The 27,279-nt window shown below is 43.4% G+C and overlaps 1 protein-coding gene across 2 annotated transcripts in view; it reads left to right on the top strand.

The window, feature by feature from the left end:
- Positions 1-1,562: 1,562 nt before the first annotated feature.
- The window catches only part of znf827 (zinc finger protein 827), a 74,077-nt gene continuing 48,360 nt past the window's right edge, over positions 1,563-27,279 (top strand). For both annotated transcript variants that reach the window (XM_069167131.1, XM_069167130.1), the window contains exons 1-4: positions 1,563-1,942; positions 22,255-23,532; positions 25,707-25,879; positions 26,211-26,706. In XM_069167131.1, the coding sequence (XP_069023232.1) occupies positions 1,900-1,942; positions 22,255-23,532; positions 25,707-25,879; positions 26,211-26,706 (1,990 nt within the window). In that variant the 5' untranslated portion in view covers positions 1,563-1,899. The remainder of the gene's footprint in view (positions 1,943-22,254; positions 23,533-25,706; positions 25,880-26,210; positions 26,707-27,279) is intronic.

Genomic DNA, 27,279 nt, shown 5'->3' with positions numbered 1-27,279 from the left:
CACAAGTCTATTAAAATTGTAATGTAAATCATTGTAATATTCAGTAATCAGAACCCTACATTTCCTCACCACAACCGAAAAACCTAATGGGGTGTCTTAATCATTTCATGCAGGAGATGCAATAATAAATCGCTCTTTGCTATTTGTGGAACATGTTTGTCCACTCTCCTCCTGATAGGCCCCATTTAATCATGTTGTTCTGTTTCCTAATTAGCAGAAATGCAAAGTGTCTTTGTCACCTGTGGACAGCCAAGAGGGCTAATTTGGGCTTTTCACTAATTGCCACGGTAACGAGCCTCCTGCGCCTCCGCTGGGGGTGGGTGGAAGGCATGGCAGGAGGAGGACTGGAGGACGGAAGGATGGAGGGATGAAGACACAGCTCTCCTCACACACGGCCGAGGTGTGAAAGAACGCGGCAGGCCAACAGCACGCAGCCTGGAGGAGTCCAACAGCAGGGAGTGGGGGACAGCCTGCGCTGTGAAAAAGCCCCAACACCCAGCTGAGAGGGAGGAGGATTCAGCTCTGGCCAGTTTTGGTCTCTCAACTTAGATGAGGAGATGACAACTTTGGGTTGAAGAATTGTTGAACATTTTTCTGACACTGACACGTGTTATTGCCCCCATCTAATTTAACACAGGTTCCCACAATGTACTTACGCTGTTCTTCTGTTCTTATTATACACAAATTCGAGGAATAACTCAGCAAGCAGCTCTTAAATGAATAGTTTGACAGGTATGAAACCTGTGTGTGAGGACCAGGTTAGGAGGGAGGTAGGAGAAAAACAAAGTAAAGGATGATGAGGATGTTTCTAAGGACTTGAAGTTTAGTTGTTTTTCTTCTGGTAAAATGTCATATAGTTTGTAAATCGTGATGAAATAATATAGCAAAAACTTTCAGGGGAAAGAGTGATTAAAATGAGTCAAAATTTAAAAAAAATATCTTCCTCTTTGGTTCTATAAAAACCCCTGGATGTACTATAATACTGTTAAAACTAATGTATTAATCTGTCTTAAGCATTAACATTGCAGCTATGTACACAGCAGCATGGATTGTATGTATACATTTGCAAATATCCGCGTATAAACGTAGTCATTCAGTCATTAATAGGCTACTATTATTAATTTACAGCGTTTAAATTAGCTGCAAATGAGGTACTCGTTTTTTTTTTAGTTAAAATGAAGATTTGGTTCCAGTGATCAAACTGAGTGTGGAGTGTTTTGCTTAAGACCACTAAATTCTTGTTGAAGATGTCACTTCTCTTGTTTCACAGCGGTCAGAGCTGACATGTATATTCGTGTTTGCATCATTATCGACGCTCGGTGATATTGTGAATATTACACTGACTCCGTTCATGTAATTCGACTCCATCAATATGGTCCCCCGGCTGGATTATGCCCCTTTGCTTTTTTTCAAATATATTTTCTTTTCAGCAATACACCCTGAAAGCTTGGGGGCACCTTGTCCGTATCCGCTGCTCTCGGGGGCGAGCTCCTCGAGTGTGTGTGCGTGCGCGCAAGCGTGCGTGGAGTGTATGTGTGTGTGTGTGTGTGTGTATGTGAGAGCGTGTGAATGTGTGTGTGTGTGTGTGTGTGTGTGCGTGCGTGCGTGCGCGCGTGTGAGTCTGCTCTGCTGTTGCTGCCCTTTGATCCCTGCATTAGTGTTAGTTAGGGGCTCGGAGACACACTTGCACCGAGAGCAGCCATAGTCAAGACACGGCAACAACAACAGCGGCACCTCCTCCGCCTGTGCTCCCATTCCCCAACAATACACTTTAAACCGAGCAAAGCCAGGTGCACGACCAAGTCCCTGCCATCACTGGCGCCTCCAGTCTCAATGGGAAAAACCTTTTTTCTTCTTATCCCTAAACAAGGACGAGAATGTGATTAAAAACGGGGGAAAATGCCAAGGAGGAAGCAGGAGCAACCCAAGCGCCTGCCTTCACGTAAGTCCTTCGCTCGATTTGTGCAATTTTTAACCGCTCTCCGTGTGTTTTGCGCAGTAGTTTAGGGTTAAAGAGGTGAAACAGACAAAAGACTCGGCGTAGGTTATTTCTCCCTTTTTAGGTCCGAGCGAGGCAGCCATGTTGTTGGCGATGGGTAACGTTAGCTCGGCAAGTGAGTTGATAAATGATACGTGGCTTTAATAAGAGTAGAATCGATAAAGGTCCGGTTCCGCTAAAGGTTGCGGTCAGTTGGCATATGTGTCGGTTGTGTGTGTGTGTGTGCGTGTGCGTGTGCGCTATATAACGGCCGAGCGTTTTCGGTAATGTGTTCGCCCCTGCTAGGTCGCTTTTCGGGTAGAAAGGGGAGGATCTGGGAGTCTGGCCGCAATAAAATGAAGGGTCAGTCGGATCAGACAAGCCAGAGTCTGGCTCCCCGTACCCTGGTGTTCCTAGTTAGCAACAGCGCTATCTAGCAACGCTCGCTAAACTTCATTTCCTCGGCAAATCAGGTCTAACTTTCGCCTCATAGTTTTGCTGGTCCAAATCGCGGAACCGAATTCGTTCGTGCTTGTTTGTCGTCGACTTTAAAAAGTGTGGTGAGGTTTTTTTTTTTTTTTCTTCTTCTTCTTCTTTCTCGTCGTCCCCCCCCCCTACCACCACTACCACCACCACCACCCCGAGCCAGTGTATTTTTTTTTTTTTTTTTTTTTTCTACCCCTCCCAGTCTGCATGCAGGCTATGTCAGAGCCATGGTCGGTCACCTGAAGTTCAGGGTTTTTCCCCCCCCTTCCCTTCGCAGCCATTCATTGCAGACAGACTACGATCAATAACGCGGTTAGAAAAAGGAAACTGCAGCTCTGCCTCGCTACGTTGCCTCAAATGTCGCTCTTGCCGCAGCAGACACCTATTATAACTCCCGTGTAGTTTATTTTTGATTGGAGGCTGGTTTACTTTTGTACATTTGACCCGCCGTATCTTGGATGTTCGTATTGTGCCTTTTATCAGTCCAGATAATGAAAAGCTGCAGTAACACACTTCGGCCGCTAGAGGATGGCTGAGATGTTACAGAGCAATGGCAACGATTGTTAAAGGAATTATCCGAGTGACATTTTTTTTTAATCATTTATACTGAATACACGCGTAAGCAAAACAGCTCAAATTGCCATATTAGTATGTAAGTGTAATTAATAACTGAGTGATTCACGTTTGAATCAAGCATGGGTTGATGCATTTATCTTATGGCTCTTGTCTTCTTACATTTCTTAAATATCAGATCGTGCCAGCTGCTCAGCACAGCCAACCGTGATCACAGTTTTTTACTCTGAATATTCACTGATGTACTTCTCAGGTGTTTGACCTAGGCTTGAACTTGGAAAATAGCAGCGGTTGGCTGGGAGGCATAGAGGTGGAGACTAGGTGACAGTGGGTGCAGTGTGTGTGTGTGTGTGTGTGTGTGTGTGTGTGAGAGAGAGAGAGAGAGAGAGTGTGTGTGTGTGTGTGTGTGTGTGTCTGACTGACTGACAGTGAGTCCCCACTGATGTGTTGCATAGGGAGTGTGTAAGTCACATGGATGGAGTGCACAGAGCAGGGTCAGGATGTATAAATGAAAATAACCCATTACACCCTTTTTTTTTTATTATTTTTTTATTTTTTTACTATCACTGTGCATCAAGGCCTCTTTGAGGGCGCTTATGCTCAATGTGTTTTCCTCGTCATCTACCAAAGTCTGTGTCTCATGAAGTGTATGTTCTGTACTCTGAAATCATGAAACGCAAACAGTGGTACATTAATCCCACATGGGATGAAGCAAATTTTCCACAATGACCCTTTTTGTTTGGCATATTCATCAAGTTGAGTTATAACTCACTCTTTAAGAATGTAATTTCATGCATTTTCCTACTAATAAGAAAATGTGTGTCGTTTTGGTTAGGGATGGGCGATGCCAATCAAACTGGCATATGACAATGTCTGCATCACGATGCCGGGCTCCCATCACAATGACTGTCAGCCAGCGGAGATGGATGATCGTCCATCAGCCCATCCCTAGTTTTTGTCAGTCGTAGTGACTCATTGTGTGGGATGTTATAACGTGTCGCCCTGTTAACAAGAACACGTATGTATCTTCAGTTGTAGAATATATTTGTGGTGCGAGTCAGTAGTCTCAAAATGTCGAAAAATTTAAATAGATTGTATGTTTTGTGCAGACATAAACACATGTTTCAGCACTGAGTCTCCCACCTCGGTTGGTAATAGCAATTGATTATCCATTAAAACATACAAATGTACCCTTAAATTTTCAATAACAAGACTTTGGGAAAAAACAAGCACTCATTTAAAAGGATTGGAATATTTGGTGGCAGGTTTTGTTTGCTTGAAATGCAAAAGAAATATTTGTTAAAATTAGTTTGATTATGATTTAAAATAATTGTTAATGTATCAAAAAAAAAGTGGTGTAAAAAGATGGGAAATAATGTAAGATCTGACAGAGAAAATGCATAAGGTTGCTGAAGTTTCTTGGTTTTAGACAACCGGTGTTTCGGAGGGTCACACAGTTTAGTAATGACAACCGGCGTGACATCGTCACATACTCTATAGTCTGGATCACTCGCACGTAAAGTCTTTTGAGCAATAAAACCAAAGTAACCCCATGTCAACCTTTCAATTAAGCTGCTTCGTAATTAGTCTGCAACAAAAATACTGTTCGCCCACATATCTGAAACCATGTAGCCCGTGCAGGCACTGTACTGGAGCACTGCTGCACCGGTGTGTTCCTGGGTTTAAATGAGAGCCTTTTTTTTTTATTTAGGAGTTGTTTCCCTCCTCAGTCAACAAACTGTCACAGAAAAGTACGAATTTGTCAGAAGCTTTTTGCGCTTTGTTTTGGATCTTCCCTTTCTAGAATGGAAGTGTCACCTCATGGCATTTGCTGTCAGTCTGTGTGTTTTCATTATTCAGCCAACAACACCCTGGTGGTGTGCCAGCCAACAAGCACAATATCGAGCTTCAAATCTCTTCATCTGTGGTGAAAAAGGGCAAGCTAATACACTGGCTTTAATGCTGGAGGTGCTTTATCTTAGCACAGACCCAGATATATGGGTTGTGTAGCCCAGTGTGTACTGTCCTATTGTCTGTGGCACAGCTTGTGAGAGGGGACTATTCTTTAAGTGTGTGTGCATGGCACACACATGCGAAAGTGAACACACAACCCCTTGTGTTTGTGTGTGTGTCTGTGGGTACATAAGCTGGCTATGGAGGTCACAGTACAGTATGGCGCCTTCACTCTGACAAGTAAACATGACCTTTGGTGCCACAATGAAAACTGCCATTCTTTATGACCTTGCAGTGTGTTATTGTTTGTGTAAATTTGCTGACTTAAAAGTCTGGGTTTGTTGAAATCATTACAGAATGAAACATTTTACGTGACTGTGATTTCAAATGTGACATGTTGAGTCAGTCAGAATAGGTGTAAATATTAAGCACTGCTTTGTCATATTCTGTGCCCAAAAAATGAACAGATAACAAGTTATATGTTTTAATTAGATCAAACATTTCACAGGCATCCATATCATAAAGAGCAAAACTTTTAAGTGTATCAGCAGGAATACTGTTATTCTGGTCTCTTCTCCTCTGGTTATTATTTAAAACGTAGAGACTTTGAAAATTTCCAGACAGAATTGTGCTCCTCTTCGTCAGCCAATAGCTGACTGAATGGGTGGCTCCGTACCTCACCGTAATGGCGGGTCACTGGCTACCTTCCACTTGCTATGATTATAATGACCTTGGTGGGGCTGGGGCTTGAAAACATTGGATTAAGGGGAAAGGAAAATGAGAGGAGGTTTCCATTTCGCTCTTGGCATAAAAATTGTGGGGAATTTCTGCCAAGAGTCCCCCACCTCACCGCCACTGCCATGTCCCCCCTCAAGCTGATGGGGCTTCGGTGCACTGGTGGCGTCGGGCGAGTAGAGCTCAAGCGAAAAATGATACACAGCCTTTAACTTAGAAATGAATTATAGGGCAGGGGGAAGGTGGTGGAAGCTTAGAGAGCATAGAAACCTGCTTTCAGTGAACATTTATATTCAATAGACAGACGAGACTTTTTTTTGTGTCTTACTTGATGGTAACAGAAAACTCAGAGACCGATGTGACTTAACAGTTAGTTGGGCAAGGTTTAATGGGCTTGTTTTCAAAGAAGTAGCTACGCCTCGGGGTGAGGATCAATATTTATACATAAATGTTAACCTTATTTGCTACTTCAGACGATTAGCGAGGCACATGGACAACAGGGTTTATACTCAAACTCAAATAGTAATGAATCTTAAGAATACAAATTCCATTTTGTTCTGAATGTTACTCAGGAGTAATGTTAAATAGTTGTTGTTTTTTTTGTTTTTTTTTAAACCAACCACTTTTACATTGCTGTTTGAAACCTCATTTAAATTGATCATAGCAGATTTTACACAACAAATTAAAGTGTCTTTATTGATCTAGACTGATACCTGAAATTGTTAAATTAATGATAATTGGTGCAGAACTTTGTATAATGGCAAGTTTGGGATGTCATGCCTACTTTTTAAAGTTTTTGTTGAGTTTATCATTTGATCCCTGCTGAGTACAACCAGCTCTATAGAAAACTACTGTATATTGTTATGCAGGGGGTCAAGTGACTTCTTCAGCAGCAAATCACAAATGACGAGACTCTACTCAGTTTATGTTATGTCTACTTAGATTCTCACTATCTGTCCAGCAATCCAAATCAGAAAACTTTTCGTCACAAGGCCATTGCCAAGTTTGTAAGCCAGAACGCTGCGTGTATCATCGTGCTTCATAATTGTGAAATTCACATTTTATTCAAAGACACTTTCAAGAGATGTTATTGTTCCTTACATAAGTCTAATATGTACTTACTCTGGGCTCAAAAATAGTTACTTTTTTTTTTCACAAATCACAGCTTCAGATTTTACGAGAGTCTTGTATTAGTTAAGGCAATAACGGAGGCTCCATATCTATGGTGTTTCATGGGGTTGTGTTTTAGGGCTGATTATGGTACGTGCCACAGTTTGACATGTGAACTGAACAAATGCAGTCTGTGTCTTGGAAGACTGCATTTATTTAGTCAAGGAATAGCTGTTACCCTAAACAACTATGACATGCTTGACAATGTAGCACATCTGTCTAATATCTAACATTATGATGAAAGCAAATGAGGAGCCAGAGCTGGAAGAATCTCTTCTGTTATTTAGATCTCCTGCTCAGGACTGGATTCCTTGTTAGATCTAGTATCCCGGGGCGACAAGTCGTGAGTCAGACACAACCTGTGTGTGTGGATGGAGGTTCATAACTTTCACAAGTGAGAGTACGCTATGTATGCGCATATAGTTGCATCAAACATGTAATTTCTTGTGGCATGACTCGAGTATGCCTGTTGAGGAATGACTGGGATGTAAGTCTCTGTCTCCGTGGTGTTCAGTCTGCACATTGAGAAGGGCCATAACAATACCACATGCCATAGGAGTGTGACTATAGGACGGTATGCAGGATCCAAGCATATAACCAAAGATCCTGCTATGCATTCATAATATGCTACGCACATGGTAATTGAGTTGTAGAAACACAAACATATTTCATTTTTCAGAGAAGTTACTGACCATAATGCAAGTCTTTTAGCAATTAGAGTATTACTAATTACTTATTACAGTATTTAGTGTTAGAATAGGGGTCACTGTATTCACTTTAAAAAAAATTATGGAATCATTTTTTAAATTAAAAAAAAGTTCTCTAAACTAAGAAAGAATTAAAGATCATCTTTGTTTTTCATCTGCACTGAATATATGCAAAGTATGCACCTTGACCTGTAAAATTTGATTGATATGAAACTCAGAAGTTTGCATAAATTCAGCTTTTTTTTTTTTCAATCAAAACACTTTTGAGGTCACTTGAAGGAGACCTGAGTGTATTTAATCATTTAGCAACACAAAAAACCCATTTCAGCAGAAGAGCTGATAAAGTGTTTGCTCTATATGTGCGTGTAAGAGGCTAGTTGTACAGCTCCAAGAAGTCGAAAGGTTGTTTAATGAATAAGAAAGGATTGAATATATTTCTAGCTGAGGTATTGTCACACCAAGTAGCAAAAAGTGTGCCGCATTTACCAGTGATGGTAAACAAACATTAAAATACAATACTCTTTCCAGTTTGTGATGTATTAGTTGTCTGCTGGCAACTTAAAAAATATATTCTGGTACTCTATACCAAAGTTTAGTTCAAATTGAAACATCGTAAAAAAAGACATCTTACACTGAGATGGTCAACTTGGAAATGTATTTTTTTTTTTTTCTTCTGATGTCTGTTATCTAATAGTGTCTTCTCTGAGCAGAGGATCCTCTGCAGCACACAATCAGTAGTCATCCTAATACCTCCAGTACAGTACCTGCCTGGTCACAATCAGAACCCCCTCTGTGTGGAATGGAAGTGCCTCAGCCTTGGTAACGATTTTTCCCGTGTTGACAAGTCACAACATGGAGATCTACAGCTCGGAGAGCAGCCCTTTGGCTACGCAGAGCCCTGCTTGCACTGAGTAATAGCAATCTCACAGGAGTAGCAGGCTTTCAGCTGGCAGCAGTTCATACGGAACAGCTCGCCGGTGCAGCTGGGAAAGACAGAGCAGAGTGGAGAGGGAGAGAGGAGCTGGTGGTGGTGGTGGTGGTGGTGGTGGCAGCAGCAGAGGAGATGGAGGGAGGGAGGAAGTGGAGAGGAAGAGCTGTTAAGAGCTTTGGGCGGTTTCTCTGTTGTTGTACCACACAAGTGCATCCAGGCCCTGCAGGACAAGCCTTTAACAGGCATGAGGGATGGAGAGCATGAGAGGAGAGGAGGAGGAGGCGGCAGTGGAGGAGGTGGTGGTCTGGGGAGCTGAAGCCGGCCAGTCGTGCCAGACGCCCGCTCTAAACAGGGATGTGATTTATTGTTTGACTCTGCCTCACGTTTCATTCCTAGAAAGACACTAAAATTACATTGTTGAGAAATAAAGAACTTGCTCAATTGTCTTAAAAGAAGGCCGTCCCCTGTGGGCTGTGAAGATATATTTGAGCATGTGGTACATTATTAACTAGCGCATGAAACTGGGAAATTATTTGGCACAAAGTGGCATCTGATTTTAATTTTTTGGCAACCGATTCCACTTTGGTTATTGCTTTTTTTTTTTTTTTACTGTCCCTGCAAACTTACTGCTTTATCGTATTACAAATTGATCATCCATTAAGCTGCTTTTTGAAACATGGTATTTAAATGTAGGTCGTCAGCGTATGTATATTTTCTAGGAGGCTGGTCAACATGTTGATCTTTGTCGCCCTGGCTGAATATACTCTGCACAGCGCTATGAGATGACCTCACTTCCTGTGTGGGTAGAGGAGGGCAGGAGGCCTCTTACACACACATGCACACACATTTTCTCTTTAAGTGCGGCCTGGCTTTAGTTAGCCTCGAGTGCACTAGCCAGGCTAACCCCTCTCTCCTCTCAGTGTGGAAGTGTTTCCACTCTGCACATTTGGCCAGTCAAGAACAAGGCGCGGGCTAATGTCTTCAACTAGCTGGACTAACAGCTGTGCGTCTGCAGCTTTTTTTGAGACGTAGGATCGGTTTTATAGGAAGATTAAAAGTACAGAGACGGAGGAGGGGGCTGTTACCGACACAGGATAGTAGGACCATAAGGCACTGACAGCCCTCCAGGGAAACAATATATCACCTCTAAAAGGAGAGTGGAAGTGTTTGGCTGCGGGACAAAAATCCTGAGAAGTTAAAATCATTGATGTGATGTCATCTCTGAGAAAGCCATGTGGGGTTATTTATGATGCCACAAAATGTAGGTGAGCATCTTGACTAATTCAGTGTTGTGGAGAAGGTCTTCCCATTTGCACACTTTAGTTGTTGCGTCTCCTGCTGCATGAAAAGAAAGATGTGACCCGGGTCTTGTCCTTTCATTGTTTACCAAGGGCACTTGACCACTTGATTATGCCCTTGTGATGTTAATGAGATTAGCTAATCACCGGACATTTCTGAGTGAAGAGCCCCGTGGCTTATATTATCTGTAAGAACCAAAACCATAAGTAGAAACAAATGAAGCTGAGCAAATTAGCAGGGTAAGGTAATGAGTGAATGGACGTAGGAAGAAGTGAATCAGATGGCTCAGCCCGTAATTGCCCGTATGTTCCCACACCCCACGAGCGTTTTGAATAGGGGCCATGTTGGTTCAGATAGCCATGTCATTAATCCTTCGTACTCTACAGGGGAGTGGTCAGCGGCAGATGTATTTGCACTTCCTCCAGAAGGTTTTCTAGATTAGCACAAATCCTCCCAGAAAAACCGTTTAAAAACCTCATTTGGCACGCACAGCCAGACTTTGTGCTCGTAGCTGGCCAAAGACAGTCATCCCTCCCTCTACATCTCATTCTCCCTGACTCCCCTGATTTTTTTTTTTTTTTTTTTTTCATCCCCCACCTTGTGCTTCTCACAGCTCAGCCCCATGTCGATTTTGGACAGGGCAGTGTAATTGTTTGGAAACTCGGTTCTTTCATTTGCATGTAGCAAGCAGCCACTTTTCCAGTTTCAGTGGTTTGACCTTGTTGTACCTGCCAGCCAGAAATGAGATCATCAGAGGAGTAGACGAGAAGCTGACATCTCTCCTCCACCTACCCGTGGCTTTAAGTGATGGTTGTCATAGCAATCATTATGCCACAGAACAGACTCAGTGGGTGAAGGATGGCTTTGAATGCGGCAGCCTCAGGTCACAACCTGGTTATGACAGAAGAGAGAGACCTATGAGGGTTGGTTGCAGCACACGGTCTGCACAAAGTAAACAGCTGCATACATAGCTTGTCAGCTCCGTATAGATTTCAGGTTCAGACTGAAATTATTGAGGCAACGTCTCTTTTTATCCCATAAAGAAAGCGAGGCAGGTATTGGTGTAACGGAGAGTGGAAGAGCAGCATGGGGCGAACAATGCCTCTCATTCCCATCAGCTGCCCTGGCCAACATTTAACATGGAGATTGGAAACGGAATAAGCTCTCCCCCCATTCTCCCTGGACCTGCATGTAAATGAGGTTAGCGGTTAGCATTTCCTGCTGTGCCACAGCAATTCTTCTCCCTTTCTTGGGCTCCCCCCACCCCCCCTTTTTTTTTTCTTCTTTTTTTTTTAAATAATGGCCTGAAAGTGCTCCCCCTTTTCCTGGGGTAGGGACTGGGACCAATCCTGATTAGTGTCCCTGTCCTAAGTGACAGGCTAAAATCCAAGCAGGCACTGCCTTGGGCTCCTCTGCCAAACAGCCGTCAAACCAATACCACCATAAAAAAAAAAAAAGAAAAAAAAAAAAACACCCCCCACATTCTCAAGATTCTCTCCCTCTTTCGCCCTCACTGCTCCTCTGCTCGTTCTCTCTTTCCGTCCTTTCCAAGTGTCTCTAATAGACGCTGCTTCCATCGCTCTAACACGCTGTCCTCTTGCACACATACATGCACATATAGAATTACCTCTCACTCTACCCCCACCTCCCACCGGACCCTGCTTTGTATCCCTGGGTGGACTGGCTGCTATAGAGCCAAGTGTCCCTTTTGCCAGTAGGGTGATTTACAAACAATACATGGACGCTGTACACACTCCCACCTTCCACCCTCCTACTCTCTCTCACTTCTCTTCCACAGACACACAATCACCTCTGTGAGGAGCTTCAGTATGCCAGAAAACTACGCAGCAGGGTGATGGCCTGCTCTTTTCGCACTCGTTCTAAAGAATGTACCCGGTCCTCTTGAGGAAGTTAGAGCCACATCCACGTCTTGGTTGAATGAGGTTACTTCGTCAACCCGGGGGGAAATTTGTAGCATCTTACTAGTTTGTCAAGTGGCTTATATTGAGTTGGTTTAAAACCACATGAAATGACAATCTTGCACTGTATTTTGCCTGCTGTAAATAAATGCAGTATTTTAGAAGAGAGAAATTAAGTAAAAACCTACTGGAAAAAAAACCCATCACTGTTATTTCTCCATAGTAGCTTTATCGAACTCGTAAAGATTTTGCTGTCTTCTGTATTTATTGCCATGCCAGTCTGTAGAAAGTACTGGATACATGTTAAATCCTGTTTAACGACCAATGCAGCACGGCAAAATGATCCCGGTTATGTCACTCAAAATGTAGTTCTCACGAGTGCATGGTAAGCAAGTTAGCACTGGTGTTTGTAGGAATGATCATTCTAAAAGATGTGCGCTGTTATGAGCGCAAATATGTCAGTGGCATAACATCTTTGAGTTTTCACACATGGACATGTGAAGGTTTTCCCCGCAATATGTGGTCTTTTAAACTGTGCTGCATGTCTTTGCCTGTATTCACTTTCACAAAGATGGATACCACCCACATGTGCTTATTCTGCAATAGAATGACAGAAGTTTTAATGAATAAGAGCAGCACTTCCTCTTCCAATCTACAGGTTGGTCTTTGAAGGATAGCTTCTCCACACGACACTGGCCCCATTTATCAACAAGCCTATGAATGATTTTTCCAATTTACTTTGAGAACAGTTGAATTATATCCTTAATTTATGGTGTAAATTCTCAAGTATCGGGTATTACTTTTCAGTTATCATGCTCTTGGTAAGGATGGAGAGAAAAAAATCAATACAGCATTGTGGTGCAGTATTTTGTGGCAACATTGTGGTGATACACGGATGCTATGTATTGGTATTTTATTATATGAATAAATAATTTTGTCAGGTTAGTGCAATATTTATGGCAGGTTTGAATGACGGTGTTGGTCAGCTGCAGTATAAATGATTAAAGTGAGACGAACAGATTGAAAACTTTTTTACATCAAACGGATGCTGACGAAGGTTGTAAATTGCAATACTCAGCATAATGCAAAATGGTTAAAATGTCAATAATATAATTTTAATATATTCATATATCAATAAGGTCACTCATTCTTAACTGACAACAGCATCCTTTTGATTGCCCTGAACTGCTTTTTTTTTTTTAAAAACACCTTGCTGTTAAAGACCCCAACCTGCTCATCTATTTTAGGTTCATCTCCTTCTTTTCCTTGGGTCAAAACCTGTTGCCCAAATGTTTTCTAAATATAAATTATGATAGGAACACACACTTACCAAGAAACCAGTAAATTATGTTCAGTGACTGTACAACAAAACATGTGCAGGCTGTGCATAGTACATTTTAGCTTTGGCTTCCAGTACTTCTTATTGTTTTAAATGGCACGTTACCAGTTTTGAAACGCTGTCTAGTTTTGATTATACTGATTCATACTTTGTCACTGTAGCTTTGAGTATTTTTTCTTTAGGTATTGTTACAATTGGTGACATAATCGTTTGGTAAGTGTGAACTTTGAGTACCGGGAGCGGTACGATGATCCACACCGGGGTCTGTTTGGAAGAGGCAGACGCATATCCAGATGCGCTGTACGTGGGTAAAGTACGTGTATGATGTAAAAAGCAAGCTGTATTGAAATCAGGAAGTGTCGTTTTTCCGAGGCTGTAACATCCACATTACAGACTCGCTGTCACTTTTTCAAAAATAAAAAGCAGTTCTCTGCACCGCCTGTCTCAGAAATATGTGTACGTGAGCAGATTCAAACACTACCATCCAATTCCTTGCATGACAGATGAGGTTTAAAGTCAGGTGAGAATGTGATGAGTGTCCTTGTCTGTGCACCCAAAACAAGAGCAGCAGGAACGGGAAGTTGTCTTCCAGTGTAAAGTTAGCAGTTGCACATTTTTACGGAATTTACAAATGTGGTGTGGATGAAGAAGTAAGTGTACTCTGGTACAGAGTGATAATGTGATGGAGAGGGAGAGATGGGAGGTGGACCGTCGTAGTCGGGCATGTTACAGATTAATGGCACTTAATGTGGAACCGCCCCTATTTGTTTCCTTTAAAGACCTTTGTTGTGCGAGAGCCTAAACTGTCTATCTGTAGTTGCTGCTGCAGTCAGTATTTTACAGCATTCGTCCGGACAGGAGGTTGTTGTTATGGTACAGTGAGGTCCAGATGTGCAAGCAGCCATAAAGTTATGTGTGTTTGAAGAGGTCGTGGTGTGTGATTTGCTGGACATTAACAAGCTTTATGTAGAATTGCTTTTAAAGGTTGAGAGTACTTGTGTACACGCGAGATGATATTTTTAAATGTCTGCTTGGATTATTTACAAGCTATTGTAAAGCAGATTCCATAAACAAAAAAGCATGACTCACCATTTCCAAAACGGCAAGCAGTTAACATGCCATTCATAACAAAACAGAAATTGTAGTCCAAAGTTTGACAGTAGAAATCATCCAAGAGCCCAGAGCTCCTAAGAAGTTGACCAAAGCCTGTTTATTGTTCAAACTAGAATCTTGGAAGTACCAGTGTGCTGGTTTAATTTCTCATTTTTTAACTAGCCAGTTAACTCTTGATGTGGCACTGGCCCGCCCTGCTTCATGTTGTGTTTTATTTATCCTGTCAGAATAAACTCCCTTTCAGTCTTGGCAAGTATTTTAGTAGCTTAAGGTGCTTTTACACTAAAAGTTCCAAGAATTGTGTTGTATCGTTTTACAAGACTGCAGAAAAAACACCAAAGTACCAATCAATGACATTCAACTCTGGAAGTCCAACCTGGGAGGTTCTTGAACTTTCAGAAAGTTCTTTCAATTCACTTTTAGAGAACCTTTGGCTCGTGTCAGGGACATAGCACTGCGTTTGGGATGCTACGTATCATTGCTTTGTCGGTGATGTTAATGGGTTTAATCTGGCTGTTACTTGAAACAGCGATTTCACTTAACACAAACATACACACAATAGCCAGGACTGCTAGCAGAAAAGTCAGCCGTGAGTACAATATGTCAGCTGCTCTGTGTGTTTGTGCCCTTTCCTGTGTTGATTCAATGAAAGTAATATTTTTCGGTCAAAAATCATTGCAACCATGAAGGGGTGTGCAATATGACAATACAGTATGTATGTTGTGGGCATTGTTTTAAATGTCTGAGCAGATATGATATATGAATTCTACCTCACTGTACTTTGTTTGATCTGGTATTTAATTCCCTTCTGTAGCCCTCCGTAGATATTTTATGGAATGATAACTTGTCAATTAACACATTTAACATTCACAGCTGAAATAGCCTGCATAAAATTGGATAGAAGATTTGAAGCGTGTTACTACACACTGAAGCAAAAACCATGTAAAAACTATGCGCATATCACTAGAGCACCTGCACGGTTGGCAAACTGGCTAACTGACTACTCAGCTGAAAAAAAAACCAGGATAAAATGTCACTGAATTCAATACATGAGACAATCTCTATATTTGTGCATTTGCGCATTGCATGTTAACGCAGTGCAGCACTGTAACATGAATGGAGCAGGCAGAAGTTGAGCCCTTCATTGGTAGGTTACCAAATTGCGTTTGCTTCCTCAACATCAGCACCTGAGTTGCATGTGTTTTTGTGACCACTGGTACGTGCACACTTGCTTATTATCACTTGCGTATCATTTTTGGGGAACAGAAAGACCCGGTTACTGCGGTGATGCAGAGCTACTACTGTGTTGTTGCGGGCAGGAGGAACTTAAACGTTTTCTACACACTGCAAGTGGGAACATTATCATGTTGAAGTGCCATTGTTATTGTTCTTAGGGTATACAATTTTTTTCAAGATATTACTTTATTTTCTTCATTCAAAGTCCCAGCCTTTCCATTCATAGATGTCTACATGTTTGCCTTTGTCACTTGCACATGAAGAGGTGGTGGTATATAACATCCATTAGGTTGTCTTAGAGACCTCATTTAACTAAAGCAGGATCTGGAAAGATGAGATCTGGAACAGACAATAATAGTAAGAGCTTTTAATAAGGTGCAGCAACACAATGCATGCATTCATCAGAGAGGATGAGACAGTGGTGGCGAGACATTTAAAAAGCCTGATCCCCTCTAATATCTGTCTCTCACAGGATGGACACATTCTGGACATTGCTTATGTCAATCCAATACCAGTATGCTTAGCATACATTAATATATATCATAACAATATAATGGACAATCGAATGTTTTAGGAAACACAGAACAATCATATCAGGGAATGGATTAATTTCCCAGAACATTGATGGATAGCGGACTAAATTAATTTCCTCGTTTAATCCATATGGTTCAGTTGTGTTCAGAGTATAAATCTAATAGCTTTCTGCGTAACAGTTTATGTCCCATCCTCATCTGCCTGCCTCTGGGAATGAGGGAATCGTTTCAATACCCCAGCATTTCAAAGTAGCATTCACATAATGATGTGCCATTACATGCTCAGGATTTATAGTGCCCAAGCAGTGTTTATATTCTGACGTCCTGTTTTGAGGGCTCATGTAGTTTGGCCTTAAAACAGCAACACATTCACAAACTAATTTCTGATCTCACTTGCATCTAGTCGGCACAATGGCACAAGAATGCAGTGCTCCAGCATACTTTTCATCCATCTTCTTCTTCAGTGCATTTCTTTTTATACCCTGGAAGAAAAAAAATATTTAATGAAATAACATGACCTTGAACGTCTCTGATAGTATGTTACAGTGATTAGAAAGTGACTGCCCTTTGTCCCTTACGAAATGGGGGATTGGTGGACAGAAATTGGATTCGACAGTATCATGTGTAATAGATGTTTCATATTTTCTGATGCTGTTTTTGGGACAGTGACAATGTGCGAACGCTGCACTGTTTTCACTCACCAATTAGTGTCACTAGCTGGGTAATGCAGTTTGTTTTCAAGCCTGTCTGTAGATTATTGCTAGTACAATAACCCTGATCATTTAGTGCGGCGATTTCTGTGTTCACTGACAGAGACTGGTCTTAAGTAAAATCTAACATTGTAATACATATATTTTCTGTCTTTGGGTGATTATTTGCTCAACTGAGTTAATTACACCTGCAGGTGCCACATTACCCAACAGCTCAATGCAGTTATACTAAATTTGTATACTGTGCTACTTGGCAGCAAATGAATCCAAACGTAATGTGTTCTTTTTGGGAAAACCGTTTCACACTCCTTTTAAATGCAGTAATTTATGACTCCCATGTTCAGCTGTCATATACGGCCAAACAATACAGGTGCACGGCGTACTATATTCTAGGGATACAAATATTGCCGCATGGACAACATGACATAATCTGTGCAAAGCCTGTCGGTGGTATACTGACTCAGTGTTTTTGACATGTGTAGGACTAAAAAGTGACGAATGACATTTAATATTTATCTCCTTGTAATGATAAACTTTGTAATGTTTCAGTTGTTGCAAGGATGCAATAGATAGACTACCTCTCTCCCTCAAGCCCATAGGCCCACAGCTTTGATGACACATCTAAGGTTATGAGCAAGTATTTTTTTTTTTTTTAACACGAGATGCTAAAAATGGACGGGAAAAATAAACCAGGGGGTAAAGTGCACTTCATCTGCATTGAGGAATTTCAGAGGTCCCGGGCTCTCAGTCGTCTCATTCTCTTCCAAGAACACTTCTCCTTCCTGTTTCACCTCTGGCATGCCGCCCAATGTACCCACAAACCACGGAGGCCAAGGCCGAAAATACACAGATGGTAATTTGCACTACATTTCAATACGACTCAACCACCATTATATATAGCCCTGCTGCCTGAACCCTGATCCTCACTGAGAGTATCGTCTCACCTCAGATTCCAACTAAAAGATGGTCTCTTTATGTCTTTGTCACAGACTAACAGTTGGACGGGATACCAGAGATAGTTGCAGTCGAAAGGGAAGAGCTGATTCTCAGTTTTCCTAATGTTTGAACTGAATATTTGAATGTCTAACATGAACCTTGATCAATACGTGGGAGGATTTTTTTTCCCCCAGGGTCACGACATTGTGTCAACATAATTAATAGCCAGAGGAATGTTTTAATGGTTTAGGTTACTCTTGCACAGAAGAAAAATAGAGGAAATTAAAGCCCTTGACTAGCACCATATATATACCACTGTATATATAACAGACTTCATGCACTATACTGGATACTCTATGTATGTGATTACTGCTATTAAGAGCACAGCTTATCTAATGGCACTTCATTTAAATGTGTTAATTTTGTGGTAATGCTTTCCAACTTCAGTGACAGGCCATCTCACTGTCACCAAGTTCATCGAAGGTAAATAAGTTGCCTCCTGTGCTGAATGACATTTCGCATTCCCTTGTTGGTTGTCATGTTTCATCAACTTCCTAATGGAAATAACATGATGAACAAACTCTGGAGCGGTGATCACGTTGCTCCTGTGAAGGAACAACAGCATTTAACAGATTGATGGCACATAATTTCACAGAGAGGGGGGTCGCTCTGCTGGCACCCACGCATCCAGTTGGACTTATTTAGAGCAGCTGTGTTTTATTTCTTGATTTATTTTGAATATATGTTTTTAAAAAGGATTTTTTTTTTGGGGGGGGGGGCATTTTCCTCTTTTATCAGAGCATACAGACAGGACAGACAAGAAAATGTGGGAAAAGAGAGGAATGACATGCAGTAAAGGAATCGAACTAAGGACTCAATGCGGACGGCGTTTGCACCCTAATATTTGCCAACTGTGGAGATGTGAGACAGGCAATGGGCTGAACTGAGATAAGTATTAGAAGAAAAAGAGAGCATGTGGGTGTGAAAGAGATCAAGCAAGTGAGAGATTATGGGAAAAGGAAAGGGAAGCGATCTTGATCCAGTGTGTCCCAATTAATGGAATTACCTTCCTCCTTGGGAGGACTGTTAGTCATTTGCGGAGATGTGAGCCCGCCAGTAGTGCATCTCTCCCACCATATTGTCCAGCCAGTGCTAATAAGGCAGCCCTGTCCGCCGGGCGTGCTCATTAGCATAGCCCGCGGCCGTGGCAACCCCCGCCAGGGCCCAGCCGGACACTTAATTACCAGAGCGGCTCCTTCTTCACTCCATCCATACTCACCGCCTTCCTTCCTATGTCCTCACCCCCTGCCCTTCCTCCTTAACCCACCCCCAAACACACATGCACACACACCACCATCACCCTCCCAGCCTTAGCCGGAAAGAGAAGATAATCATTTTGGTGATGTAAATGTGATGGCTTTAGTCTCAGTGTGTTGTGGCAGTCTTTCATTTTACTTCTCTTTGTAGGGCTTTGCGGTCAGTAATCTTTGCGATTTTAGCGATTCCCTGACCTGCGCTACCTTCCCCTCTGTCTCTTGTTCTCTCTCTCTCTCTCATTCTTATATTAGCTCATGGGCATGACTCTCCTTTTGACATCGGCGCACTATTGATGCACCCCCGTCCAACCTTAATCGGCTAATGGCCTCCTCTTCTTGCCGGCCCAGCCAAACCAACCCCTCCCTTAACCATCTCTGTATCTGTCCCTGCCCTCCTTCGTCTTCCCGTCTCCTCTCCCCCTACCCTGTTCAGGCCTGGGGTCAGTGAGGCCAATTTTCATGCCTGGCTAAGCAACAGAGTAGCTTTGTGTAAATGTGTACATGTTGGTGTGTGTGTGAGAAAGAGAGGGAACATGTTAGTCGGCGGCCTCACACAAGTCATGTGGTGGGGGACCTCTTGACCTACCTTTACTCCAGTCCCTTGCTCTTCTCTCCCTTCTCGAACTCACACTCTTCCCTTTATTAGGGATCATTCTGTGTGACAAGGTTAGCTGAAATGGGACTGACTCCTGCACTGAATTTGTATGTTTGTGCGTGCACACTCACATACCTGCACACCCTCTGACCTAGAAAAGCCATAGCCAAAATAATCCTGCCAAGTTTACAAATGGAGATTGCGGACGGCACTGCGTGGTGAAACAATGAATAACTCCTCTACCTGAAATGTCCAACTGTTTTTAGCTGTAGTTGCAGGCTGTGAGCTTCTTGTTTCTTTTTTGTGACAGGTTAACACAACAGAACTCCAAACAGTGCGAGTTACAGCGGTGCTACATCAACATATTTGTATTTGCTCCGCGCGTATCTCTGGTCAAGCTCAAGACTGTTTATTCTGGCCGGTCTTCAAGCCTTTTGGCCTCTCCTTTACGTAGCCTCAGAACGCACTGTGACTTGTCACAGTTCTCTCTTTGTCTATAATGTGGTGGCGCTATACATCTCTGTGGCCCGGAGAGAAAATCCCCCCACCGCTGCACCAGTGAATCATCCGTGTGTGAGCGATAACAGATCCAGACTGCTGAGCACCCCGCAGCTGTTTGTCTCAACATGCAAGTCATCCCCGCCATTACACCGCTAAATGGTTCCCTTTCAGTGGCAGACGCTTGCCGCCTCGGCCCGTATCTCTGTATCTCCATCACTGGGGGGGGGGGGTTTGCAGTTACCAAGCCAGCCACCGTTCCAGAGGCAAAGCAGTTGAATGTGTGTCAGAAAAAAAATGCAGCAGTGGGGGAGGACTTCAGCATTAAATCACATTGTTGGCTGTGTATTTGTCGTGTGTATGCACGCGCATATGTCTGTCCCCATGCGTGTGGCGGGCATACAGCAGCAGTCGCGAGTGCAGAACTCAGACGAAGCCCCCTTAGAGCTTGGGCTAGAGACCATGACCTTGGGAAATGTCATTCTGCCCACAGGGGTGGCTCGCCTGTGACACACAAAGCCACGGTAGTGGAGTGCATCAGTACACTGGAGCACTCAGAAGCCTAGTGGCGCAGTGTTGTGTTCAGCTGCACCTAACCCTGAGGTTTAACAGTGAACCTTGGAAGCAAGAGAGTTCAGGCTCAAAGCTGAGACCTTGGGTCAGCAATCTAGCGATTTCCCTCTAACCACATTACAGCCATTAGTGGCTCTTGCTGCTTTTCGCATGTCACATGGAAATGGGTCAAGCCCTGCCCTGCATGACTCACTGGCTTTTTCTCCCTCTCCCTCTCTTTATTCCTGTTAACCCTACTCAGGTGGTAAAATGGCTTCAAGGAGCATGGTAAATTGGGTTCACAATCAATCCATTTTGGTGTTTTGCTTCACCTTAATAACAGTCTTAAGAAATTAGAAAGGTCATGCATGCTGTGTATGCTCACCAGTCTCTTGCAGTACATCTTGCATTGTCCATTAAGGTGAGGTCTACTAGACATGGGTTTATAGACAGTTTGGAAGATTTAATATTATAACCTGTGTTGGTTATTGACATCCTTCCCTGTCAGTGTTTAGTAGCGTGTTACTGTAATATGTGAGGGACAAGTGTGGCTGTCTGGATGTGTGATGCAAGTCCTGTTTGATATCTGTTGCAGGATGAGAGTAGCGGTCATAGTGGGCTGTGATTGTGGTCACCTTTGTGGACCATAGTGGGCCACACTGGCCAGATGTCAGCCAACTCTAATGAGCCCAACAGGTTGCTGGGCTGGGTTGCCTGGCAACGATTTTGCCTGTGCCTGTAAACAAAGAGCAGACCCACCAGGCCTCTGTGAGGGTCATGAGGGTGAAGACAGCCTTGGCGTGACTGGATATATGTATGTTGGTGTGTGAGACATTTTAGATCATACTTTCATTGTCTCATGATCTTGTAACTGTATGAGTGCTGAGTTTTTTTTTCCTAATTCTCAGCCAGTTTCTTTGTATCAGATGTCTTGTGAGGTTGTGTACAGTAACCCAAAGAGGAAATGTCAGTTTTGACATTTTATTTCACCCAGACTTAGAGCTTTTGACATATTCTTATGGAGGTTTGTTAATATGCATCAGGAATATTCACTTTTCTTTGTTCGCCCTTGTCTGGCAAGCTGTAATGTTTTGCTTATGAATATTGATACATGAAGTGTATATTAATGACCCTTGGTGACCTTAACCCTATCCTTATTGGCTCCCTGGTGGTATCTGCAGGCTCATGAATATTAATCTAGTTCTGTAACCTCCATTACCCTAATCTTTGCTGTCTAGCCTCCCAGAAGGACCCGTTGTCATGGTAACCCCTTTACTAGGCTCTTCCAGACCAAGGGTGGGAAAAATATGGTTAAAAAAAGGACAGAAAAATCTAAATTACTCAAACATCATGGATGCGCCTTGTGGAAAGCTGTTCTTATATAAGAAAGATGTAGAATTCACCCTGGAAATCATTTTAGTGGCCTCCTTGCTGAGAGCTGAAGTGTAGTTTTGCAGCTTTGAAAGGCCATTTCACTGATTTGTGCAGGTTTGTGTTTTGGATGTTGAAGACTATACTCCCAAATCATAAATATATACACAGTAAGTTGTAATTTTCAAAGTGTTTATCTGGCTAACTGTTCATTAAAACATGGTGATAGCTTTGTCACAATACTTGCACAGCTCGTGTTTCTTTTGCCGCTGGCTAAACTCTTTGGTTTTCTCTCTTCTTCCAGATGTGGACAGCAACGAGGAAGGAGGGCCTGATGGCGGTGCTGTGGAGGAGGAAGGCTGGTTTGGGAATGCCTCTGACACACGCTCAGAGTCGTCGTCTTACGGAGACACCCAGGATGAGCTCCTCCTTCCCAGGGGCTCCTCTCCCGATGAGCAACCTGGCGTCAGCGCTGGGTCCGGGGATCATGACACCTGTGGAGGTGAGAGCTCACTGGGTTGCTCTACACCCATCCATCGTGCCTCTTTGGAACTTCTTGGACTGGATGGAGGTGCATTCTCGCCCCAGGACACACTCTCCTCTGTTGTATCATCACTGTATGGCGAGGCAGCATCTCGAGCCCTGGGAAAACCCCTCAGCAGCAACCTACGGCGCCTCCTAGAGGCTGGGTCGCTGAATCTTGACACTGGGGAGCTCCTGAGCCGGTCATCCAGGGGAGGTGCTGGGGGAGAGTCTCCTCCGATAGCACTTGCACCACCTTTGACCCTCTCCCCGTCTTCCCACCATGCCCAGCAGCTAAGTGCTCTTGCCCGAAAACTGGCCAATAACAACAACAACAGCGGCTCGGCCTCACCCGCCTCCTTGGCACCCTCAGTCACCAACATAAAGCAAGAACCCCTTGACCCCTTTAACTCTGTCACCCCTAGCAATGGCAGTGGCTTTGTATGGGCAGGTGTTGCAGATAAGTGGCCACCGGCCAGCTGCTCTACGCCCTGCGGCTCCAGCCTGTCCCCGGACTCTGCAATCCAGAAGCTAAAAGCAGCAGCAAATGCTGTACTTCAAGACAAGAATGCCGTGGCTTCCTCCTCAACAACATCTTCCTCCTCCTCCACTTCAGCCTCATCTGCAGTGCCCACCCTGGGAGGGGGTGGTCGAGGAGATGACGTGGTGCGCTTTGATGCCTTCAACTCTCCATTTAGCCCACAGTCGGCTAGCTCCACCCTCGCTGCTCTTTCCAAGAAAGTCAGCGAGCGGAGCCAAGCCTCGTCAACGGCCAGTGCTGCTACGGACCACCAAGCCTCAGCGAGTTCCTTTCTCTCACTTGTGTCAATGACCTCCTCTGCTGCCTTGCTCAAAGAGGTGGCAGCTAGGGCAGCGGGAAACCTTCTGGCAGAGAAGAAGGAGGGTTCCCCCTTGGCAACTGCTGGGGTCCTCCAAGAGGATGTGAAGCCCCTGTTGGACAAGAACCAGAAAGCACTGACGCCCTCTACGCCCACCCAGAGCCTCGAGTTGCTGTTGCCTTCTACTCCAAAGGGCAGAGGAAAACCCAACAACCAAGCAGGTAATCTGAATGTACACAGTTGCAAAACACTAAAACACACTGTTTCCTTGTGTCAAACACACAATCAGGCTACTTAAAGCTTAAACAAGGTTGCTCCAATTAAAGTGACTTTAGGTTTATGTAGAGAAAGATGATGATGCTCTTAATTTATGGGAAGTTTTCATCCTCCTTCACTATGCCCTTGTCTTAAAAAAAAAAAAAAAAAGAATTAGCCATATGTTACTGATGCTCAAAAGAAATATTTCCTCAATTGATTATATTCCTTCCCTTTTAGGATTTATTAAAGAAATAACACCATCAAATGCAAATCAAAACTGTTAGTAGTAATAGATTTACACTGACATTGCAATGTAAGCATGACTACAAAAATAGATGTCTTTGCTGTCATCGGGCAGTAGGTTCACTTGACACCAGAAAAGCACAATTCTTAACTTGCATGACATGTTTTCTCTAGTTTTGTAATGGTTTTGTTCTCACCTCACTGGCGCTGAAGTAGTGAGGCTGTGTAGCCTCAGCTTAACTGTCAGCCGAGCAGAGAGCATAGCCGAGAGAAAACAGCCCTGGCTGGCCTTCTAGTCTGGGAAATGGTCTGTGGGCTCGACGGGGGGTTCCGACTGAGACCTCACTGCCTTCCCAGACCAGCTCGTTTGTGCTCGGATGTGCGTGCTGCCAAAAGGGGGCCGTCACTGTGTGCTCGGCACAGCGGGAAGCCCTGGAGTCCATATCCATCTCGGCAGCCTCCTCCTGGCTTCAGCCCCCTCTAACCAGAGCCCTCTGCACTGATCAGCACAGCAGACTTAAGGCCAAACACATCATACTTTCCACTGACTGGATACAGATGCGTGCACACATCTCTCTCTCTCTCTCTCTCTCTCTCTCTCTCTCTCTCTCTCTCTCTCTCTCTCTCTCTCTCTCTCTCTCTCTCTCTCAATCTCTCTCTCTCTCTCTCTTTCTGTTTCTTTTTTCTTTTTCCATCATATACTCTCTTTCTCTGTTACTCACAAATGGCCATGCAGAATAATCTATAAGAGTGTACTCGGATGTCGACATGTAACCCAAACAAGTGTGCACACAAAGATCTCACCCTTGGACAGGGAGAGAGAAAGCTTCAAAGTGAAGGCTCTAACTAAGTAGTCTTTAGGGAGAACAGAATGTTTTCAGGGAAGATGGATGGGCACTTTTGAGGGATTGTGTCGCAACCCCGCCAAATCTAAAATGGCTGGATCAAATTGACTTCAGACAGATGAGGCAGTCGATGTAATGTTCTGTGATCTGCATGCTAAAAAGGGGGTCTGCTCTAACCCGACGTCCCGTCAAGGTCGAGCAGCACTGTAAAAATGCAGGTAGTAGTTCGGTCGCCAGAATGAAAAATGTGACCTTGATTATTGACTGTCATGTCTTGTTTTATTGTCATCCTATGCCAGTTCCACTATAAAACTGTATCACACAGGTATGTTCTGCATTCCTAAGGAAAACCTGCTCTCTTTTTTCAACACATGATTGTGACCGCACAGCAAACACTAAGACAAATGTACCAAAATGACACACATGTCCTCCTTCCTGTTTTATTTCTGCTTCATTCGCCTCAACTTAGAGTAAGCAGAAGTAATTTTTGCATTGTGATCTGGGCTGTGCTCAAAGAGGTTGGGCCGCAGATGGCGGTTTATTGTTGCAAATAGGCAGTCTCGAGGTTTTACACCTCAGGTCAATGAATGGCTGAGCACAGTAATTTCACCAAACACTGATTACCAGATGTTTTTCAAGGAACGGCACTGGAATACTTATGAAGCCATCCTGACAGGCCCTTGTAGAATTTGTAATGCAATCATGCCTCTTTCTAATAAGACCAATTAAACAGTAATGGATGCCGGATATGAAGCCAACAACAATAATCGAGATACTAAAACATGCTTGAGTTTTTACTTCCATTGTTCCATCGCTTCCAGCTGGCATTTCCCTCGATAGTTTTCATCATTAGGTGTGCAGACGGTGTCTCACAGATCTGAGCATAGTCTGAGTTACTCCCTTATTCCAAGGATGAGTTGCATTTCTTTACCATATTATGGGTGCATTTCAGCAAAACAGCACATTTTTTCAGGCAACAAAGGATCCAGATTCTCTAAGCCTTTGATTGTTCCTTATCAATGGTAACAATGTTTTTTGGTTCCCTCAAGGCTCTCCTGAGGATGGTGGCAAACCATTCCAGTGTCCTGTGTGTGGACTTGTCATCAAACGCAAGAGCTACTGGAAGAGACACATGGTTATCCACACAGGCTTGAAAAGCCATCAGTGTCCGCTGTGTCCCTTCCGATGTGCTCGCAAAGACAATCTTAAGTCCCACATGAAGGTTAGATAATATGGATTTTTTTTTTATTTATTTATTTTTTTTAAATTTTTTACCTTGTAAACCTGCACTCCATGTCATCCCCAACCCTGTCATCTTTAATCGGTACTTATTATGGCTCTGATAATATGTTTGTTAACATTAAAGGATATGCATGGTTTGGTTAGACTTCTAACATATCCTCTTCATGATTGAACAGTGTTGCATGTTTGTTGTAGTAACTTGCTGATAAAAATAACTGGAATCAAGCAAATAATCCTGGCTGTCCTCCCGGTGTCCTGTATTGCCAGACAGAGGCAGGGATTCAACACTTAAACCTGCCCTCTTTTTCAAGGTACATCAGCACCAGGACCGGGGTGAGACATTTCAGTGCGAACTTTGTCCCTTTACCTCCTCCCGTCACTTCAGCCTGAAGCTTCACATGCGCTGCCACCAGCACTTCCCCCGCACAGACGTCAAGGTGAAAGAGGAGCTCACCACCGACACGGAGGGCGAGGGTTCCCTGATGGGTGACAGTGGTTCCACAGACCTGAGAGGGGCCGAGGCGTCCCCACTGCACTCAGACACTCAGCAGCAGACGTCCCCTCCGGTGGAGGCGACCTCCAATCATGTCTACATCAAGGAGGAGCCACAGGAGAGAGACTTGTCTGTGCTCTCCCCCTTTAGCATCTGCAGGGAACGTCCCAGCAGCAGTGCCAACTCCCTGGACCTACCTGGAGTTGGTGTTGGAGTTGGGGTCAGATCCAGTCCTAGTGGTCCAACCACAGCCTCCATCTTCAGCCCCGACATCACTACCAAAACGGCCACTGACCTGCTTATGAAGCTTTCAGGTTAGTAGAATATTTTTAATAAAATGAAACATACACTTCCCTGCAGGGCTACATTTTATCATCCATTAAGCCACAGTTATTTCAACAAAATAGCAAAAGCATGCCTTTAAGTTTGCCGAGCCAGTAATGACATCTGAAAATATATAATTTTGTTGGACAGGTTGTTATAACAGGATACCAAGAAAACCAGATAATACTCAGTTTTAAAATCTTGAGCAAGTGGATTTTTACTTTAAAAATGACATACATGATTAAATAAATAAATAGTTTACTATGTATTTTCTTTCAGTCAACTATGTGATTATCGACTAAATATTTTGGCTCTAATTCAGTCAGTGCACACACTCGCCTTCTTGGGATCTTGTGTATAATGGCAGCAGCTTGTAAGAGCCGATAGGATTAAAACGTGTAACACCAATGTGAAGTTAATTTCCTTTATTGCCCACAAAAAACCCCACAAATGTACAGTGAACTGTACTGCATTTAGTCACCACTCTTTAAATGCAGCTTGCATCAGGTAATATGATTTTGAAACAGACGCAGTAATGGCGTGACTCCTCTAATCCATAATTG

Source organism: Embiotoca jacksoni, unplaced genomic scaffold (assembly GCF_022577435.1).
Source record: "Embiotoca jacksoni isolate LCO1_2020_lvr unplaced genomic scaffold, fEmbJac1.0.p SCAF_4, whole genome shotgun sequence".
Lineage (NCBI taxonomy): Eukaryota > Metazoa > Chordata > Actinopteri > Embiotocidae > Embiotoca > Embiotoca jacksoni.
The sequence above is the reverse complement of the archived record's forward strand: the minus strand, read 5'-3'. Positions and strand labels throughout refer to the sequence as shown.